The 23995-nt window shown below is 38.7% G+C and overlaps 1 protein-coding gene across 5 annotated transcripts in view; it reads left to right on the plus strand.

The window, feature by feature from the left end:
- The window catches only part of LOC139134853 (glycine receptor subunit alpha-1-like), a 117286-nt gene that overhangs the window by 88837 nt on the left and 4454 nt on the right, over positions 1-23995 (plus strand). For all 5 annotated transcript variants that reach the window (XM_070701920.1, XM_070701922.1, XM_070701919.1 and 2 more), the window contains 3 exons: positions 10598-10735; positions 13400-13629; positions 18053-18160. In XM_070701920.1, the coding sequence (XP_070558021.1) occupies positions 10598-10735; positions 13400-13629; positions 18053-18160 (476 nt within the window). The remainder of the gene's footprint in view (positions 1-10597; positions 10736-13399; positions 13630-18052; positions 18161-23995) is intronic.

The following is a 23995-nucleotide window of genomic DNA, read 5'->3' on the forward strand; positions in this document are numbered from 1 at the left end:
CCACAATGCACTTCAGTGTCATGTAGCGCCCCCCCCCCCCCGCCGCAGAATAAGACAAAAGCTATGTAGGATAGCGAGAATTACTGTTAAACACATCAACAGTTACAGCTAATGGAATTATAGTATCATTTACATCGAACGACAGAATTCACGAGAGTTCAGGCATTTTGCGCATTTCACGATAGGATAAAAAAATCTACAGTCAGCCTCCCTGTTGTGTCCATGATTACGGGTTCAATGTACTTGGCAGTGGGAATACAATTCAGCAATGTTGCAGATGTCGTCATAGAAGTAAATGTGGTTTGTAGGTCACACCATCGGATATAATATTTAAAAAAAAATATCCCTTCATCAGCCTTCGGAATGCTTTTATCCGTTCAGGCGTCAGGTGGTTCCGCCGAATACCTTCGGTCCGGTCGTCAAACCAGTAGTTCTGCTGGCGGATTGATAAAGTAACACTCTGCGCCGCGCACGATTACCACCCGATATAAACAGTCGCCTGTTGCCATAAACGCGGAATCTCATAGCTGATTCTGAAATGACTCTGATAATCTCGCTCTTCCTTTTTTTAATTGCTACTTCGCATCAATCGACATGTGAGACATAAAATGGCAATTGTTACAGGAAAATACGTGGCAACGTATGATCAGCTACAGATCTCTTAATCAAATATTGATGCAATCTGAAAATAAATAGTAATCATTTTCAGTTTTTATAAACTCTCTGATGATGATTTTGGCCACAATGCAATCGTTGCTGATGTGATAAATTAGGGAATACTTGACAAGACAAATAAATAAAACTTCCCCATTCTTTTGTACCGGAATGTCAAGCGATAAAGGATGATATACAAAATGAGAAATGGCAGATAAAATCTACAGACTGCCATTCAGCTGGGCGCGGAAATTTGTAAAACTGTCAGTTACGGAAATTGTGTCACACTCCACCTGCTTCAGACTCTCGGAGCGTCATCGAACAAATAAAAAAGCGAGTACTTCAACTTTGTGTGGCCCTCCCACTTTATGTTTGACGACCTAGTCTAGTTGACAATAATGACCTTGAACAACCACCGTAATGTCTTAAATGCAACGCTTATTGCCCCGTAATGGGTTAATAACATCTTTTCCATCTTTTAAAAGCCTTCGTGATTTTGTTGCCCAAAGACAGCAACGTAAACTTTTCCTGCCTGAGGCGACGGAAAATAGACTATATATCTTGTTTCACCGCAGCCCTGGGGAAATTCATCGCTGGAGTTACAAACGGCTTTACATCCCCTGTGGCAAGGCGTAAATGTGCCGCATGAAGTCAATGATCGGACAGTAAACGTTCATTAGGAAGGGGCCGGAAAATTGGCAGATTAACTTCGGTCTCCGTCGAGCTTCCATTTCAGGCCTCAGAGCCTCATTCATCCTTCGAGGAATCCCTTTTTGAATGACTGTACTTACACAATGGTTTGTTGATGGAAGTGATGAAGTAGTTCCACGGCGCGTGCGCACGGCTAGTGTGTTGAACTGAGGGACTGCGCTTTTGCTCAGATGGGGGACGGGCACTGTTGTCATGCTTGTCTTTTCTTGCAAAATCACCGTGTATACAGTCCCTTCTTATTTCTATCAATTTATTTATCACCCAGAAAAATTTAAGAACAATATTTTCGTTCTTTGTTTTTGTGTTTAAGGTATTATACGCTTCGCAAGTAAAGGATTTAAACTTTAGTACAAATTTGCCTCAAGGAATCTTTCAACCGTTCACTTTCAAAATCAAGAATAAAAACCAGGGTTACCGTGCAAACTTTGGTAATAGAGAAACAAATTACCCAAGATTTTGCCGATATTTGAAATTCAAAATGGCTGCCATCCCAGTGTCACCTCTATGGAGAAAAATATAATTTCAATTTCAAAACACCAAGCCGGTGAAAAGTTTTCTTTCTTAAAAAGTTTCAAAATGAACCCTCACATACAAGTGGTAGAAAAAAATTGAAAAGGTTTGAGAGTCCGAATATCTGTCCCCGAGGCACATTCTACCTTGAACTTCCGCTAAAATTGGAACGAGGCAGATTGGTATAAAACACAATATGCGACTCTTTCGTTCACGGCAACTGTATTGTGTAAGTATTAAGTATGTCTAAGCTTACGCAGGGTTAAACGTTTGGCGTCATCCTATGTAAATTTTAATGCAGATTGACCATCTTCTGTAAAATCCAACCATGGGGTGGAACGGAACCCCCCTGGTCCCTTCCGATTAATCAAACAAATAACATTCGTTCCCTTCAATGGATTGGGTACTGTGGGGGTCGTTTCCTGTGAAGATGTTGCCCTTAAACAACAAGGTAAAGCTTTTATGTTTGGCCGGAATACCCACCGGTTGATACCTGTCATTGAAAATTCAACGGGAAGCCTTCTTTGGACGTTTCTCCACAGCTAATTAAAATGCGACCTTCTGGCAAAATGAAGCAAATAGACTGAACACCGAAGGGAAGACACTCATCAGGAAATTGTAGATTTCAGGCCATAATGAAAACGTTTGTGGTTTCTCGCACAGGGCTTTCATTATTTCTTTCGAAGGAACTGCTTCCCGAGCAAAAAAAAAAAAACGCACGCAAACTGTGGCAAGATTTACCATCCCTTACTAATGGTTATTTGTTCGAGATATACGCGAAACGGTTGAGGTTCTGTAGCTTTGAAAGAGAGAAGGTCGAGTTGGTGGAATACATGTGTTTTTTTCCCTTCGGGCTGTTTACCGTTACTAGCCACCAAAACGCATGCTGCGATGTTTGGTGTTATTTTCCTGCCATTGTTTACCCTCCATTTTTTTCTGTCAAGTGACAGAAATTTTCTATATCACCTGTAATTTCCACGTAGAAAAAAACATGAATGCCAGAGCTCACAAAAAAGAAAGCCACGCATCCGCTCAACTCGACGGAGCATTCAATTCTGTCCGGCGGCACACAAAAGTTCCAATCCGTTGAAAAACATCGGTTGACGCAAACGGACCGGAACCGTCCATTCACCGACCTCCGCCGCCATTGTTTTTTCGGATCCTTTCATGGGTAAGCAAAACGTTGTCGCTTCTTCGTAACGCTCTGTCGAAACATCTACTCAGTAACTGCTTATCGTTAAAAAAAGCCGTACTTATGCTCCTGCATGTACACAATATCTTCATTCCAAATTCAACGATACATTGAAAAATAATACAACTCGAATATGGCAACTTTATAAACCGACGTGTATTGAATAACAATAACTTCCATTCCCTGTAAATCGGCATGTAGTGGAAATCTGCCCGTATCTTATGAGATGACCTTTATGCTCCCCGAGCCATCATATCATCATTTTTTCTTCTGCCAACGAAGTAAATCTTGTGCATTTAAAAGTGTTTCATTAATTTGTACGTCTCGTAAAAATATCGATCGGACGGAGAAAAGAGACTGTTTATGTGGCTCATACTCAAGGCCCCTACGTTGCGTTCTGTTTTTATTAACCTGTATGATTTTTATTTTTATTGTCGGAATGTTCTTGCGTCGGCGCATTTTATGTCAGAATTGGTACATGCCGTTTTGTATAAATGATAGAAAACACGTTGTAAATTTAAAGCTGGTCAAGGGGAAGATCATTAGGGCGCTTCTTCCGTTTGGCAAGACTTTGTCAAAACAGTGTGTTTATTCTCTTACAAGTCCCAAAGCTTACCCAGCGTAACTTAAGTGTTGCTTGGCAGCTTGCCATTGGCGTTCCGACAATTTCTGAACTCGAGGGGTCAATATTTTCCTTTTAATGTTGTCGTATCTGGGAAGGTAACCGCTGATGGAATTTGATCAATGCTGGCTATTACTATACTTGGAGATGCAGAAGTATACAATAATTTAGGCTACGGACTGAGGGACGAATTCGAAGTCGACTTTTAATATCTCGATTAACTATGCTTCATGGTAGACGTGATATGTTTTATTGAGATGGCTTAAAACACTCAATCGTGGGCGGCCACCCTGCGTGAACAAATAACACATACATATATCACTCATGTAATTTTTCTCTGCCTTAAAAATACTTGGCCCAATACGCCTATGGTATGCAGTCTGTCTATCCTAGGGTGCCGTTCATAACAAAATGAATCGGAAACCTCTAAGATAATGCTAAATAGCAATATGGTTTCGTGATACCCACTGCTAACCACAATGGCGATAATATCCACTCATTCGTCATATCAAATGACCTTTTACAAAGAACATACCAGAGTAAAGTACACCGCCCATCGTCCTGTAAACAAGCTTTTAAGTATATGTTACCTCTAGACTCAAAATTTCTTTGAGTTATATATGTTTTCTTGTTTACAGCCTTCATTACGGCTACACCGTGAAAGATTTCGAAATATTCTTTAAGATGGTCAACACTATTTTACATACACACACGCACACACCAAATGCCATACATACATACATACATACATACATACATACATACATACATACATACATACATACATACATACATACATACACACACACACACACACACACACACACACACACACACACGTACGTACGTACGTACGTACGTACGTACATACATACATACGTACATACATACATACATACATACATACATACATACATACATACACACACATACATACATACATACATACATACATACATACATACATACATACATACATACATACATACACTTGTCAATCTACCTTTGGAAACTCCTGCAACGATCTCTTAAACTTCATCACTCTAACATATGTATAACTAACACTAAATTGTTATTTAGCAGTTCACCTTGCACCCCGTCGACGTCGATGAGTTTTAAAATCTCCCAAAGTTCACGTAATGTGGATGGTATAGTGTCTTGGAGTACTAGCGTTATAATATGGTTGCCGTGAAAAAAGAGAAAATTGGAAAAAAAAACAGGATAGGATGAGTTTGGCTATCAACTGACCTGTCAAAAACTTAAACCTCGGCCTAGACTTGTCTTTGACAAAATCTATCATTGTAATTCAGCCCTCAATTACGTTCTCTTGGTAGATTAACACAAGATCAGTACCGCCCATGAATCAAACATGGTCTAGTCGAGATACTTTTAAGAGAGTTGGGCTCCTGCAACGTCAATAGCGTCTCGGTTTTGTTTTAGTATGGATGTCACGTCTTCTGGTACTGATGTTTTTTATGACCCAAGTGTAGAATTGTCAACTGTGCTGAATGACGAAACCCAAGGAGAAAATCTCACCGCTTAGAACAAAAATTCCGAACGTCAGCCGAGCGGAAGACATGCAGTGTGTCATTATATTTGATACCTTGAATTGTCACGTGACTTTTAAAGGGACTGTGCCGATATACATACATACATATATATATATATATATATATATATATATATATATATATATATATATATATATATATATATATATATTTATATAATATGTACACACACATATATATAACAAGGACATATGCATACTTTGATATACATACATACATACCTACATACATACCTACATACATACCTACATACATACATACATACATACATACATACATACATACATACATACATACATACATACATACATACATACATACATACATACATACATACATACTACATATATGTAGTTAATTTACATATACATACATACATACATACATACATACATACATACATACATACATACATACATACATACATACATACATACATACATACATACATACATACATACATACATACATTTATATATGTAGTATAATTTTTTCAAGTTTTGAGGTCATGATAGGTTTTTATCCTGTTAAGCATCATACATCATTCGTAAAATAGACCTTTGACTTCAGTCTTTCTCGTAGATACCATGACAGCAATTTAAGACGATTCAGCCAGCTTACCACCAACTAAATGATGCAAGATGTTCCACATAAATTTATTTAAGGCCGACGAAGTCAACGTTGAATTTTCCCACGGCGCACTGCAGTGCATTTCGGTAATGAAAACGAATCAACAAGAAAATCTATCCACTCTAGTTTGTGTTTTGGTATGGTGTTAATTTTGCGGGTTTTCGGGAACTTGCGAAAGAGCGAGAAATAGTGATAATCGTAACTTCGATAAATCTAGACTCAAACGAGAGAATTTTTTTGTCTCGTTCAGCGAGTTGAAATCACGCCGTTCAGATTTACGATTCTGACGCTAATTATTGGGGTTTTCTAAGGAGTCGATATATCTGCCAACTCGGTTCTTGGAGAAGTACTTTGCTTAGAAGTTGTTTGTTTTTATGATCCATTTGGTCCAGCACATGACCTCCAGAACAGTTTTCAGTGTGAAATGCACTCTCAAATTGCTTGGCTCATGTAATCATATACAGCGCAAGTTTCAAATAGAGAAGACATATAAATCTGAAATTCTATTTCCAGTATAAGTAGCTGCAAAATCTCAAGTCTGCCAACAGCTACACTGTCTCAAAATACGAGAAAGCAATAAATATACAAAAGATGATAACACAGTCTCTTTCTGTATATCTCAAATTTTATTGTTTTCACGATCCCGGAATAAATTACTGCCACCCACGTGGAACGACACGAAGCCATTCTTACTACCAGCATATATTATACTTCATCAATGCGAAACAACACGATGATATTACTTATCGCCTGGGGAAAGTATACCAGGTATTTTTATAGCACATACTGTTATACCAGTCCTTATTGGTCAGCGAATTCAAAGAACCGACACAGCAAAATTTGTCAGCGGTTGGCCCCGTCGGGCTTGCAATATAGGTGCTCAACACTCCCAGGCCCCCACGATGCACCTGCTGTGAAAGCGGAGGTCGTGTCGTGATTGATTTATGGCTCTGACGAAGGCAGTAGATTAGCGGTTGGTGAGCCACGTCAACCGAAAGTACTCGTGGTTGTCTTCTGGCTATTCGATGATTATCATTCAAAGCAAATGTTTTAGGGGCGTGGAGGGTTTGAACGCACCAGCCTTGTCAGGATGTTTATGGCTTAATGCACGGTCTCAATGTACGTGCTTTCACGAGAACTGCCGTGAGCTGCGAGTTTTTGCAGGGTAAACAAGCCAAGGGTCTTCAGTTATGATGACAAGCATCGATTATTGATCTGAGTGAAAAGAATGCGGTCAAGTTTGAGGTCAGACCATCTCCAGAGAAAATTGAATTCCTTATCGAACTGCATCAGATGCCAATTATGTCGATATTTTTTGTTTGTTGTTCGTCTCAATACAATTCGACTCTCCGCAACTAAAAAATTGGCGTTTAATCTTTTAATCTGCGTTGTGGAATTTCAACGGTTTCTGCGTCATTTTATTCATAGCTTCAGTCGTTATTTGTCAGTGTCTCTGTCCCTACAACATTGTCCCAAATTACAAGATATCAGATTCGCGATTAAACCTTCCTTCCACAATTTCTGTAGCGGTTGACCTATCGCTGATTCCAATCTAGCCTGAATTCAAATTATCTTTGATCTGCTGTCGAGATATGATGAACTCATTTAAGATGTTGGCCTAGGAAATGAGACCCGGAGAGAGAATAAAAAAGCGATGCCTAAATTGAGAATGATTGACATACACTATGATGAAACGCTGCCTTTTGTCTTCCCGTTGATCTCGATAATTACGCAGTCTCCTCAAAGGCTGACTTACACTGTCGCAGCGGTCAGGAGTCTCTTGTCTGTAGCTTTCAGGCAGGCTGCCACAGCCTACAGTGAGATGGACGCAATATACTGCGGCGGGTTGCAAAAGAGCGGCAAACGGTGCCCTCCCTACCGCCCTTTTCTGGAAACTCCCTTGAATGACACCAAGATGCAGTCGATCGATTCACATTTACAGGTCAGCGTTCCAAGTTTAAATTAGATATAGAAGGCGCAACCCTGTGCCAAGAGTTAATTTCAATGCAACGTGAAAGGAAACAGTGGATACAAAAAAAAATCACTCTTGGATTTTCTGAAAGGCGAACACGAAAGGACGCCATATTGAGGTGTGACGTTATCTTTGCAAAAGATTATTATTGAGTGGTGCCGCGGTGGAGAAAAGCTACGGCGTCGAGTGTTATGTGCAATCTTTCCTCATTCTCTGTGAAAAATAAAGCTGGAACGGGTCAGACGCTGACTACACCTTCATCAAGGCACCGCGGAAGCTTTCAAATAATGGCTTTCTACTCATCTTTTCGACCCTGGTGATGTTCATGTTCGCGCTAAAACAGTGTTGTGCAAATGTTGTAAAGTTCTTAACAGCTTGCAGTCAGGACTCTAAACACAAGTGCGCCCATTTGTCACTGTCGCAGCCGACTTCATCAATGGCCATCGATAAATTTTTAATTATGGATGGCAGGGCGTTGTTCTACGAGTGTGGGCGCGGGTCCAAAAACGCCAGAGACAGTTGGTTCGTTGCTATTCCATGGTGAACGCCGTTCTTTATTGGCGTTGATTTGCGCTTTAAGGGCTTGGAGTTTTCCTCTCGTAAATACTCCAGGAATTTCGGTGTACTTACAGTTAATGGCTATGTAAATCTGTGTCGTGTCTACTGCCACTTAGCAATGTCATTTTCCGTTGCATATTCGTTGATTCGCGCTGGCAAATTACAATTCTTGTCGTATCCATATACTGTTTAGTTCTTTATTGAGACTTTTAATGTTTTACTGCAGTCGTTCCTCCGTTGGTCGGATATCAAACGCGCACGAACACGCAGCGGCGGGAGCTGCAATATTTTGAATTAGAAGATTTGTTTTCTGTTTTCAGTTATTTCGACACTCTGTGCATGCAGAATGATTTTGTTGACCACAAGCAAGTTGAATACTTAAGGTAGAATGCGCCTCGGGGACAGATATTTGGACTCTCAAACTTTTACAATTCTTTTCTGATCTACCACTTGTGGGGGTTCATTTTAAAGCTCTTGGTGTAAGAAATGTTTTACCGGCTCAGTTTTTCGAAATTCGAAAATTTTATTTTTCTCCTTGGAGTTAACACAGGGATGGCGGCCATTTTGAATTTTAAATATCGGTAAATCCTTGGTTATTTGTTTCTCTAGAATCAAAATTTACACGGCGACCCCCGACTTTTATTCTTGATTTTGAAAGAGAATGGTTGAAAGATTTCACAAGGCAAGTTTGAGCAGAAGTTTAAGTCTTTCACTTTCGAGACGCATACTACCTTAAAAGTTTTATGGTCATTAAGTGGCATGAATGTAGGTTGTACAGTAGGTAGGTACATGTAGATAGGTAGGTAGGTACGTAGGTAGGTAGGTAGGTATATAGGGAGGTGGGTAGGTAGGTAGGTAGGTTGAGGGTAGGTAAGTAGGTTGGTAGGTAGGTGGGTAGGTAGGTCGGTACGAGAGTGGGCCAGTGGGTCTATGTTTCAGATACCCAACATACGAATTACTCCTCATGCTATCTCTAACATTAAGACGCATACATACATACGTACACACACACATACATACATACATACATACATACATACATACATACATACATACATACATACATACATACATACAATACGTACACAGATAGACATCAAACATATCCATATATACATATACACAAAAATACACGCACATATGTAGTGTATATATATATATATATATATATATATATATATATATATATATATATATATATATATATATATATATATATTATATTGTATACTGTAAGCGTAACAAAATTTCGTATACTTGAGGATACTGTGCTCAATGACAAGTTTAAGACTGATATCTTCTATCGTAACTATGGCAACCGTGAAGAATCCTTTCAATAACGTGTTGGCCAGGAGAATTAACATGGAAAAGAGCTGGTTTGAATATGTACTTGATTTGCCTGGTTTTCCAAGTATTCCATCATGAGTGTAGCGTTCTTCCGCTTAAAAATCAATCTCCACTTTCGTGATCATGTACACCGTACATTTGTAATGGTTGCGAGAGCGACTGAGAAATTGATTGGCTTTATGAGCGGTTGTGTCTGTCCTGTAGCGCCGATACAGGCCAGGGCATCTAGGGTATACGGCACATAATTCAGACAATGCTGAGAAGCAGTGGGTTCAGCGTTTGCGGGCAGCCAAGAAAATATCGAAATGTGTATACTGATGGAATTATTGCCCGTGACTTCTCAGATGATGTCTCCGTTGATCAAACGGCAAATAAACATGGCTGGAGGAACAGCTGCACAAATTTCTCGGCAAATAATTGATTTACACTGACTCTTACTGAGGCCTATAAAACCTGACCGTAAAAAAATAGCCAAGATGTCTAATGTTTCCCGACTCAACAAACTGGATACACTGTTTGACAGTAACAGCCAGTAACAGCCGTCGTCAACTGAGACGTGCCGTCTGCCAATTGTTCAAAACTGCATCGCACAACCATTAAAAAACCATTGTTAACTTTCTCGGCGCGTCTCTGTGACGTCACTTTCAGATAAACACTCATTTAGTTTCCATGCCATCCTATATCTATCTTTTCTACTCATCGACCAACCCTACCCCAAACCGACAAAAAACTTCAAATATATGTTAGGGGAGTTTTTTACAATATATAATTTTCTGTTACATTTAACTTTTGTCTAATTTAGGTCTTTCAATTTCCCCATGTATGTCTAGTTGGCTACACCATACGAGATATGCAACTGGACTGGGATCCCCATACAGGTGTGGTGATGGCGCCTGAAGTAACCATGTCAGAATTCAACGTCGGTGATCCAAACAATATCAAAACAACAGTGGAATACCCGGCAGTGGGTAAGTATACATCAGTTGACGCTCCCACGAGGAGATAAGATCTTTTCATGATATATATATTCAACTAAAATCATCCAACTCACCACTTCAAGGGTGAGAAAAAACAAATTAACATTTTTAACAACGATAAAAGATTTTGCACGACTAGATACGGTCGTTTTAATTTACCATCACAAATGCATGATAAAAACAATCAAGCCTAATTGAATACATTCATTCCCGCTAGGACTTTTTTTATCGAGTTGATTTACAACCTGTCTGGTGTGCGGTAATAAATCGTGATTGGCTCACGTATCAGTAACGGAGCATGCACCAAATGAATATGTATTATTGTCATATCGTCTGCATACATCACGATCAGAGAAGGACTTCAAGCTACTTGACCATTTACAAATATGGGGGGAAAGAGACTCCTGGTATATATACGAATTTTTGGCTGGTGGCCGTCCTGTATCGAAACATGAAAAGGGTAAATCATAAAATTATTTAAATGCGTCTCCATTTGTCCCCGTTGTTAGACGAAGGCTTCGTTATGGCATTAGAGCGTACATTTTTGATATATGAGGAAAGTAGGGAAATGAAGCGAAAAAAAGCAGGTACATTTGATTACCCAAGGGACCGGCTATTACCGGATAATCGGCAAGGCAACAAGGGACCCGGTGATAAATTTGTTACTGTTTCACGGCGGACTAACCGATCTGTATTTTCATGAGCCATGTAATGACCTCCGAGTCAATTTACATTTGATAAGGATGGCGGGGGAGGGGGAGGGAGGCTTATCTCAGACTGTTTTCTTAGATGTACGGGGAGAAAGACCGCGGAAAGGCGTCTATGCGGATGTTCATAGATTAGACACGAGACCATTTGTTTTGTTGTCGTGTGGAAGATTTCGCATAATCCACGTCACTGATTTGGGATACATGGTTAACTGTCACTTATCCACCCAAACCCTTGCTTGTGGTCATGACAGTGTGACGTAAGCACTTCGATGATCTTATTTCTTGTAGGCATCAGAATTTACGTCGATGGCGGTGTAACTGTCTGACACGCCTACCCAGAAATTAGAGGAAACTTTTGACGGCCTTTGACTGAACGAGTTTCAGGCAGCTGAACGAAATATATCGCTTCTCAAATACAAGAAATCATAATTGAAATAATGTCAAAAGTAGGCAAGTTTGTCTCACAAATTCATATCAGGAATGTTCTTTCATCCTCTGTCGAAAACAGAGGCAGCGCGCCAAATCCATGCGATTTTCGCTTGGTCGATGATACAGTAATTTAATAATGGAGTTAAAACAATATGAATTGCATCCTTGCATTTTGTATGCAATGTCTTCGTGATTTATGAGATCGTGAAATGAAAGATTATTACAAATTGGTTTCAGTTTTATAGCGAGATTGAAGGCGGAGGCGAACTTAATAAAGTACATTTATTTCAGCAAAAATCTCACTCATAAATAAAATATTTTTGCATCGGGTAGCCAAAATACTCACTCTCTTTCCCTGAAACAAGATCAATTTATTCTCGGCGCAACAGCAAAAAAAGTATGATAAACTATAAAGTGCAACCTTTGTAATTTGAATTTAAATAATTCACTTACATCAAAATTGTTTCACTTATTCAATTGCCGTTGAAATGACACCAGTTGAGTAAATTGTGAACGATATTTTAAGTGCCTTTTTTTCCTTGGCGGGAACTGTAAGTAAGTACTATTTTGCTGGGTATCGAATCGTAAAAATGTGCAAGGCACGATTTAATATTCCGTACAAAAAATTGTGGAAGATGAATTTACCCTGAAGGGTTCAGGAGGTTCCTGATTGTGACCCTTTCTCTCTTTTATAGGTGCTCATGACAAATTAAATTTACAACACTTCACAAAACAGAATGAATCAACGAGAAACTTAACCCTTTTTTTTAGTAGGACATTCTCGCCATTACGGTTTAAGCGCAGTCCATCGTTGAAGTTTCACACTCACTTTCTCTGCATAACTGTGGTTAAAGTACAATCTGCATGTAACTGAGAGGGTCAACGAAAACGTCGCTAAAAGTATCCTCATTTTTTTCTGGCTTATTACTCTCTTTCAAGCGACTATCAGTAGCAGAACGCGTGACTGTTCGGCTTTTCATGGGCTCGTTATGATTAGTCTGACCAGATATTTCGGAAACCCATGACACATTTAACACAGATTCCACCGAGAGGTTTTCGCCCTAGTTGACTTGCATATTTTGGAAAATAACTGAGCTAAATTCCAAAGGTTTCTTTATAATACCGATATATTCCTCAATGCTGAGAGATCCAGAATGGCTTAGGCAGATTTTATTTATCTCTGTCCATCGCATGCTGTCAGTAAATTCTGAATGAAAACAGTGAGTAATCATAAAGTGTATTGGTCCTTCTCTCACTAAGTAAAGCGAGATTTAGAAAAACATTATCATTTTTTACGAGTAGTTGAACAATTCTAAAAGTAGTGGTGGCTATTGTCGGCTGTTAATACCAGAATCATCGCGATATTAAGCGCTTTATCATCGCCTCAGATTGACGATAACATCCGCTATAAGTGTTACTACCAACAATGAAAGCCGTATGGCATTTTTAATTTCCCGTCGCTTTATTACATATCTATGGGCATAATGACGTACATCTGGCTTTTATCTTTTCGCAGGAAAGTTTGACAAATTGACGTGCAGCTTCTCCCTTCACCGGCAGCTTATATTCTACGTCATGGAGCATTACGCGCCTTCTTTCTTGTTGGTCATACTGTCGTGGGTGTCGTTTTGGCTGAGCGTTGAGGCCACCCCAGCCAGAGCCAGTCTTGGGATAACGACGGCTCTGACTTTGACCACGCTTAGTTCTTCCGCCAGAGCCCAGATGGCAAGGGTTTCGTACACCAAGGTAATTGTCTCCCATCTTCGCTTTTGACAAACAAATAAATATTCAAAAGAAAGTGTAATTTTTTTCCAATTTTGTTGTCTTGCTGTCGGGCGTTCCAGTTTTATGATTTTCTTTTGATTTCTCGTCACAATGATTCTCTCGTTTGGTCCGTGAAATATTACGACAATTAAAGTGAAGAGACGCTGAAGGATGAGGATGAGTCACCCAATGTCACGACAACACTAGCTGACAAGACTGATAACAGCCAACCGACTCGTGCTCGGGGCGAAGTCGTAAACGGGCACGCTTGATGTGCCCAACGGGGGACGAGAACGCACATCCGTCAAAAGTAAACCATGAATTGACGCTTAAGCAAGCGCAAGACGCAACATCGCATCGCCACCATTTTGCTTCGCCACAATCATTATTGCGGAGGGGCACTCTTCGTTTTAAAAACTTCTCGTTCGCAGGGCGCTGTTCAGTGGCAACGCTGGCAGTTCTAAGCAACGCTGTTTGATGGCATTATTTTTTATATGACACAAAATCAATGAAGAATAGATGAACATTCCTAACGAATGACTATTCTTGGGCAATTTACGTTTACAAGCTCGACCAATTTACTGCACTGCTGAACGACTAGTAAAACTGTGCTGCTACGTGCTAAACGTGAAATAAACTTCTGTTTAGATTACTGCGTTCCGTGTGAGATTGGCACTCACATTTCTTCAATGTAAGATTATGTTGCCGTCGGTGTACGAGTATATCTACGCTGGCTAACAGACACTCTCTATGAACCGGAGAGGGTAGAGGCACCCGATGATAATCGTTGGTGATACAACTTTGAATATTCTATTAAGTAGATTAGGGGGACGCATCGAAGCCACCGCACGCCCACCAGCTGTAATTGCTATGGGAATAATTAGAAGAATATTCTGTCTGCGAAAGTATCACACTACACATAGGTGTGGTATTTCCGTTACTGATGACCCCTTTGACAGAATTTCCATGTGAACTATCTCCGTTGGCATAGAAGCAAATCTATACATCTGTCAACGCATGCGCGGGAAATGTGCTTGTTATTATCGTAAAATGACAACGCTCTCATAGCTTTGATGATAAACTCTCGGATGTGTCGCTGTAATTGAGTATAATGTATGCCCTGTGTTTCCACAACCGACCTTCTCTGAATTGTCAATTAGTGTGCAACATATTTTCATTTGAGGGTCAGTGTATCGTCTCATATCAGTTTGATGCATAACATGATTCAATCAAATGCCAAACCTTCATGGATATTTTGTTTCAGATTTTTCGACAATAGTGTTTATCATAAATCATGTGGAGCGGCCAGAAAACGTCTTTTAATAACGATAAATAGCCATATTTAAATGTCTTAAAGTTGTTTTTATACCTCTGTTTCCTTAAATGATTGTAAATGATAACAGTGTTTGTGTACAAAGTGAACGATGGATGGTCCTCACCAACGAGGGCTTTCATTTTTTCATTTCGTAATGCAGTTTTTTCCGCATATACTGAACAAATAGACATTTTAGTATTATATCAAAGCCATTTATCTTGACTCTCTTTTCTACGGACAAAATTAAAATCCAAATTTATGGAGTGTTACAATCTCACTATTTGGCATCGGGGAACAACGATGTACCCCGTCGCTGGTGTTTTTAACACGTAGGTGGAGAATCCTGGTATAACAAGAGACAAGATTGTTTGGATGTTAAGACTCTAGAGTGACCTTCTATATCCGCGAAAAACGAGAACGACGACGGAGATTGGGCTCATGTGGAACTTGGACTGTCTGTCTGTCTGTCTGCCTGTCATCCTTTCAAAGTAATCTCGTTTTTAATCGACCACCCGCTTGTCATCTTCAAAATAGCGCTGTCAACGACACTATGGGGCTTAATTCACAGATTGCGAAAATTAATTCTCCTTGGCAAGACTAACCATGGGCGAATTCTATGCAACGGTATAACTCCATCTATCGACTTTTTTTCTTCTTTTTCTCCTATCAAATCGACCGTCAATCTGCCTATCCAAATCATTTCCTGGAGAGCATGAATCGATAATCTGCAATATGGGACACGGGCGCGCAAAATGTGATCCGTCAAGTGGTAGGATGAGGGAAAAGAGGACAATCACTCTCTGAGATTTTTCCGTCTTTTTTGACAATTTAGAGGGACTTTACACGTCCTCGCTGCAAATAATTTACACAATCAATGTCACATATGAAATCCAGGAGTACTCCATAAGTGTCCAATTTACTTCAGCTTGTTATTCTATGTTGCATTTGATGAACAGACTACTCAGATTCGCAGCCGCTGCTTCCTTGTCCACGCTTTGTCTGCCTTTGACACTATGACTGGCACAACGCCCAAGACTGGCGCAACTTTCTCGATCGTGCTTACTCCATTGATAACGATGCTCTCATGGATATTAAACTGTTTCATACCGATGATCTTGAAAATTCATCAATTAAATTTATCGGGGTTTTCTAAACTTCTCCTTATGCCTAGAGGTTTTCCAGTAGTTTTTCCGTGGGTTTCATCCTTCCTCGGTACTCCATCTCTGCGCGGTCGTTCTAGTTTGCTTTCTCGTCTCCTCCTCCAACCCAACTCCTTGTGTCGTCATCGATGTCGAGATTGTACCGATAATTATCGCTATCGGCCCTCGAATAAATTTTGAGACTGAAACTAAGAGCGAGTATCAGCGCGAAAACTTTCGAAATGAAGGTTCAGGCAAGCTCTGTGGCTAGCGACTGGCGCTCCAACGCCGCTGATTTGAAATGATGAAGGCTACCATCAAAACATAGGTTGCATTTCTGACTGTATTGAGAAACAAGACTTTCAGCTTTGTCATGAAACTTTGACAAAATTTCCCACTCACTCACAAAGTAAAACTGAGCGAAACAAACGCTGAGAAAACCTTTATATCGTCATATAACTTTTAAGTTTTCCCTTCAAGCTGCACATATTCCATGGATCGTAAATGCCAAAAATAGAACTCTCGCCTTCATCGCGGAAAAAGAAATCGCGCAAATATCACTGCGTCTCACTCCGTTGAGGTGTGAAATCGTTTCCCGGCAAAAGTCACTCAATCTTAAAAGTTATAATGTGGTAAGTTACGAAGTCAAACAAAAACCTCCTATGTATCAAAATGAAAAATAATTTTGTCTTAATTAATGCTATTTTTCAAATGCCGGCCATAAGCTAACACATTAAAATGCTGAAAAAGAAGACATAATAACATGATTCAATTGAAGTATGGCGAGTGTACACCTATACTTGTATGGATTAATAGATTACTCGTACAGCCCGTGGTAGACATACTAAAATGTCAGGATCAAACGGAACGGTATATCCAGACAGAGTGGTATAAAGGTAGAAAGGAAAGAAGGCAGATAGCGAGATATTTAAAGTAAGTCTGTAACAGTCTCTGGATTTAAACGCTATCGCGTTTTAAGACGCTTAATGATTTGAATTCAAGGCAATGTAATCTCAAATGACGATGTTGATAGCAAGCTTTAGCGAAGACAGGCACTGGGACAGAGCGACAGATGCATTACCGTAACGAAGTAGTAAATTCATCAAGGCATATAATCAAGGGCGCTATTCCCAAAGGATACGGCGGAGTATCAGATATGATATTTACGGATGAAAGATTCGCTGCCGGTTTTAATTCAGCTCATCATTCGAACTATACACAACAGTGCCCGCCTATGTACATGAAGGAATTTGTTATGTAAATCATCTGCTACTATATGCTTGCCTGTTCGTCTGTGAATTCATTTGGGTGTTTTTTGATCGATAACCAGCGAATCTTATCATTCATATCATTCGTTTGTATCTTTCTTCCACAAATAATCAACGATGTTTCAAATTTTGAAATAATGCCACATAATTAGACTTTCAGTTATATATGTATATGTTGTAAATATACACATATACACGATATATATATATATATATATATATATATATATATATATATATATATATATATATATATATATATATATATAATCAGCCTTTGACTGCATATATACAAATGTACAAATTTATGTTTGTATATACATCCATACAGATGTAAAGTTGATATGCATGGTGTACATTTTATATGCTAGCAAAATGAACGCATTTGTTATCTATGCTGAGTATTGGTAGCGCTAACAGTATCGGCACCATCTTGTGTATTATGTCCCACAGATGGACCCATGTGGTACATTTTGAGTTGTCTACAGTACGTTTTTATTCTTTTTACCTCGAATCCTTTTTTTACACCAGAACTGTTTTAGTCAGCTGACCCTGCTGCGGAAGATCTTTCCGAAAGCCGTCATCGCGTGTTGTTCTTACAACAGACAGCAACAGTAGTTGTGTTGTTGTTAGAATAAAGTCTCAAACCGACCTCATGTTATTGTTCTCTCCTTTTTTCTCAGGCTATCGACATATGGATGCTAGTATGCCTGATCTTCGTGTTCGCCGCGCTGTTAGAGTTCGCCGTTGCAAGTTATCTAGCGAAGCACACGGAAGCAATATACAGTTCGGTAATTTATGTTAATTTATGATTACATGCCAGTCACCTTCACAGTAATTTCACTCGAACTTTCTCTTAAATTAGAGGTCCTTTCGGGAACCGTTGATGAGCCACTAGGCAACAAGCGTTTTGAGACCACCAATTACAGTTGTACATTTTACTAATTAAATGTCGTCCGCAATTTGTCTGCCGTCGTAAAAGAACGGCATTTTTCAATTAGATTAAGAAGATAACTGGTTTTAATATATTTCATCTATTTTTTCGGATGTAAAACTAAACTTTCAACTCTACAGTGTTCAGTAATAATAACTGCTGTGGCGACATCATTGGATAGGGTGTTTCAAAAGTTTGGATCCCTGAAGAAGTTCGGAGTTAGTTCTTCTCAGGTATTTAAACTTTTGGGACACTCTAATAACCGTTCGTCGACCCGGAGCCATGGTCTTGGGACGCAATTTGGACGCCGCCACCCTGTTTTTATCTTACGTCGTCTTGCATGTGGACCTATTTCGCAAGGAGAATGTATCCAACTCCCTCCCCAGCCCCCCTAATTTGAATATTAGTCCAAGCTTCATTTAAAATTGAGGAAATCTAGCATTTCATATGATATGTATTTCACTAAAAACAGACAAGGAAGCAGACATGCATTGAGGGTTGGATACTGGATACTGCGGGCATACAATCACAAAGAAATCATATATATAATATATATATATATATATATATATATATATATATATATATATATATATATATATATATATATATATATAGTAATTAAGGAGTTACAAAGTAAGTAATTTTATCTGACTGCAAACGTTCATACAGTTCCGCCTGTGGTGGAGGTCAAGAGGTCATCCTTAACATACATTAACATACATACATACATACATACATACATACATACATACATACATACATACATACATACATACATACATACATACATACATACGTACGTTACGTACGTACGTACGTACGTACGTACATACATACATACATACATACATACATACATACATACATACATACATACATACGTACGTACATACGTACATACGTACATACATACATACATACATACATACATACATACATACATACATACATACATACATACATACATACATACATACATACATACATACATACATACTATTAAACATATGTCACATTACTCAAAACAATGAAGAAAAAGATAGCCGTTTCAAGGTTGGAAGATTTGAACTAACCAAAAGGTCCGATATCAGATCATGCTCGCGTCAATTTTGAAAAAACGACGACGTACAACGCATGCGTACCCTAAATGACCTCAGTCAACCATGAAACGAAATGGAGGATGCAACAGTACCCAGAGCTAGGGTGAAGATACGAAGACCCAAAAAAGAGATTTAACACAGCCGCCAAAATACAAAGTCTTTGAATAAAAGGTGGCCCTCTTTACTCGAATGGCATTGAGCGATAGCTAAAATTCCTGGTGTCTTGAATATGATTACGCCATTCAAGTGACTCACAAAAGCCTCAGGCGGGCGACCATATTTTCAATATGGCAGATTTTTATGGGTAAAACACATAAGATTACCGATGCAAACGTAAAGTTTAAGGTTATGCAGGAATTTAATGCCAGAAATGTGTGAAGATATGGACAGACGAATGAGTTAAGCTGGCTTTACGAGCAAACAAAAACTTTTGCCGTGACAGAAATTACATCGTGTTAAAAGTATATATAAGATCACTATATGTGAAACTCTTGCGGTGATGAAAAGTCGATTTTTACCAACAATGCATTTCAATATCATGTAGTGTGCCCCTAGCATTTAAGTTAGCGAGAATTCGGCCTAGTTTAAAGTGTGACTGAATCTCGAGTCAGACAAAGTGACACCAAATACAAGTTTCACATGTCACTTTTGAAACACAGCATTATGGTAACACGAATGAAAAACTATCAATTGTAAATGTACATTTTTGTGGACAAACAGCTGAGCGACTTTCCAAGACCTATTTATTGGACTCAGATCGCAATGGCGTATGAGTGATCGCGACTTCAGTTTGCGAAGTGAATGCATAAGCATATATGTTGAGTGACGCAGTAATTTGCATGCGTCTTTTCTGTTATCATGGTTCATGGCGAATGTATATAAAACCCTAAGGAAACAGGCAAGCAATCATTCAAACACGGCAGTTTATTTGAAACAAATTATTTGTTTAAAATGCAACATAGAAGATATGTTAACTTGGGACCTGGTTTGACGATAGACGATGGAAAACAAGATTGAAGCTTTCATAGTCGAGAGAGAACTTTTCTTTTTCATCTGACGAAGACGATCCGTGTTTGTTGTTCAATTTTGTAAAGGTGATTTCTTTGCAAGATCCTCGAGGCATGCTGCGCCAACAAACAAAATACAGAGAAATTTGATCATTTTCGACATCTTAGGGTAGCAGTGTCAACAATTTCACAATTAGCGTTCGGTGTGTATAGTACAAACCAAAAGAAATGCTTAAACAAACCGTTCGGGGAAATGCGGAAGGCGTCACCATTCAAAATTTTGTTGACTTAATTTGCGACAGAAATAATGAGCGGCCATTTGACATTTATTCCTCGTACATATTACTCTCAAATTCATATTTTTTGCAATTCTGTGCATGCGTGGCTGGTCTCTGCTTAACATGCCATGTCTCCGAAAAACACTCTAGACAGTTCGGGCGGGAAACGGCGGACTATGAAAACCAAACAGCGGAAAGGATGATGGGGGAACACGTGAGAACACGTTCAATGTCTGAAAGGAAGATGACATCGCATTAATGATATGCCCACAATCAGTGACTACTCAAGCACTAATATTCAAGAAATATACAACGCCACCTCGTGATACGATAGAAGCTTTCAGCGTCAACATATTTATTAGCATTCAATTCAGCTCGTAACTTATTAGTTTTCTTACATGCAGTCATGTCATTTTCCCAAGTTTGCACCCACACGTAAAACCATTGAGAAAGAGTCTGGATGTGATTACACACACGATATTCGTGTTGGTATGAATGTGTGTGTGTACGTATGTATATATATCACATATATATATATATATATATATATATATATATATATATATATATATATATATATATATATATATATATATATATATAACGTATATGTACATACATACATACGTACAAACACACATACATACGTACATACACACACACATACATACATACAAACATACATACATACATACATACACACACATACGAACACACATACATACATACATACATACATACATACATACATACATACATACATACATACATACATACATACATACATACATACATACATACATACATACATACATACATACATACATACATACATACATACATACATACATACATACATAAAAATACATACATACAGACATACATACATACCATTCTCTGTATCGTTGCATCTTTAGAATTAACCTGGCATTATTGTAATGACAAGTTTTCCAAGGATGGAAGGGTGGGTGCGCCCTCGTCACTTCATTGGTAAGACTCGAAATCAAGGCGGCGGCATGTATCTGGTGCATAAAGAACGGTAGAGAGATAAGACGTCGTCCTGAGAGCTTAGCGGGTTATCTCACTGCCTCATATTTTTCTTTCGTCAAGATTTACAACCCCTGTCTCACGCAAAGACTGTGAATGCCGCATTACATAGACGGATGTGGCAGTGTGTTCGTGATGCCAAAAAAGACCCATCTCTCCGATAATCTTGCATACGCGCTCACTTCCTCCTGTAGTAAAACGTAGCGCAATAGACAGGAAACATTTCGAGGCAAGATTTATCTTTTACTTGGGACGATTACAGGTCTTTTATTTGGAACTGTATTATAAAAAAAAACAGATATGAACTGAATATGCTAACGTGTTTTACAACAGGTTCATTAATAGTCAGTAAACAGACAAAAAAATTTTAGCATTTATACTCAACAGAACAACTTAACCTACTAGTGACCCCTGAATGGAAGGAATGACTTTGAGTTTGACAAAATTACAAACTTAGTTATCAAGCATTGAAATTGACTGCTGATGACTCGACATGTATTGACATTTATCAGACACTACTGGACGCATGAAATAATACAGTATGACATAATTACTGCATACTTTTTGACAGTCATGAAGTTGTGTAAAACAATTGTACCTTTGACCTGTCTTATATCAAAGTGACAAATCAACGAGCAAGGAGATGTTACGCAACATTTGCAGACCTCAGGATATAATCACTAACCAAAACACAAGAACAAAGACAGACATTGTATATTCTGACAGCAGTTCAATTGAGCACACGATCGATCGAGGCGGAGTGGAAGACAGATTTCTATACGGTCTACTGCCAGAGTAACTATCTCTCACGAGGATTTATTGTATTTTGCTTTTCAATATTCCTGTCAATACCAATATAATCGACATCCGTGTGAGGCATGTAATAAGAACAATAAGATGTCTGTTATATCATTATATGCAGCAGCTTTCATCAACTTTCGCACAGTACTCTCAGAGTTAAATCACTAATTACAAAATTTTATTTAATATGTAAATGAGCTAATTATTAATTTGACACACGCAATGTTTCTCAGTACAATTAAATATTTATCAGGTCAATATCTGTATCAAGTTTCGTCAAATGTAATGCTGTAATTTTGGAGTAATATCACTAATTACAAAGTTCATTAAATATTCAAATGAACCCTTAATTAACTCCACATAACTAAATGCTTTACACCACAATTAGATATCTGTCAGATCAGTATCTGCAGCAGATTTCATCACATTTGGTGCAGTTATTTCGGAGTTATATGACTAATTACAAAACTTCATAAAATATGCAAATGAGCTACTTGTTAATTTGACACTGCCAAATGCTTGTCAGTACAATTAGGAATTTATCAGATCAATATTTGTACCAGATTTCACTGACTTTGGTGCCGTAATTTCAGAGTTATATACCTAATTACAAAGTTCATTGAATATGCAAATGAACCCTTAATTAACTTGACACTACTAAGTGCTTTACACCACAGTTAGACATCAGTCAGATCAGTATCTGCAGCAGAATTCATCACATTTGGTGCAGTTATATCGGAGTTATATGACTAATTATAAAACTTCATAAAATATGCAAATGAGCTATTTATTAACTTGACACTGCCCAATGCTTCTTAGTATAATTAGATATATCAGATAAATATTTGTTGCACGTGTCATCAAGTTTGGTGCAGGAATTTCAGAGTTATGTCACTAATAACAAAAGTTAATTAAATATACAAATGAGCAGATAATTGACATGACACTCACAGTATCATCATAATGTTATGAGATTGTCATCAGTGAAAAGTTGTCTGGCTGCTGATGACAAAGAATAGAGAGCAGTTCTTCCAAACTCCTCTGAAAGTTGCGAGTTACTCAATTGATATTCCATCGCCATCTGTCCCCGTATGACGGTGATACTATCGACTTCAATAATTAAGTGCCCACGCCTTAATTGCAATGATATGTCGTGGGCGTTGTACGGAATGTCCAACCACCAATGAAATTAATTGCTTCTGACGTAGCCTTGCGTTTAGCAAATGACATGAAGTGGCCTCTGCATTCTTCTTCCGTGCCCAGGCAACGTATATCAAGTGATCCAGACCTTCGGCTTTGCAATCTATCTTACATGATCACCTGTTTACCATATCAACACACTTGAAAATCGATGGATTTAGTCTTTCGACTTTTTTTAAACGTGTAAATTTTACGTGGCATGACATTGTTGAACGGCCAACCAACGGAACCCGTGATAGATGCGCACAGGAGATTA

This window comes from Ptychodera flava, chromosome 6, assembly GCF_041260155.1.
Source record: "Ptychodera flava strain L36383 chromosome 6, AS_Pfla_20210202, whole genome shotgun sequence".
Lineage (NCBI taxonomy): Eukaryota > Metazoa > Hemichordata > Enteropneusta > Ptychoderidae > Ptychodera > Ptychodera flava.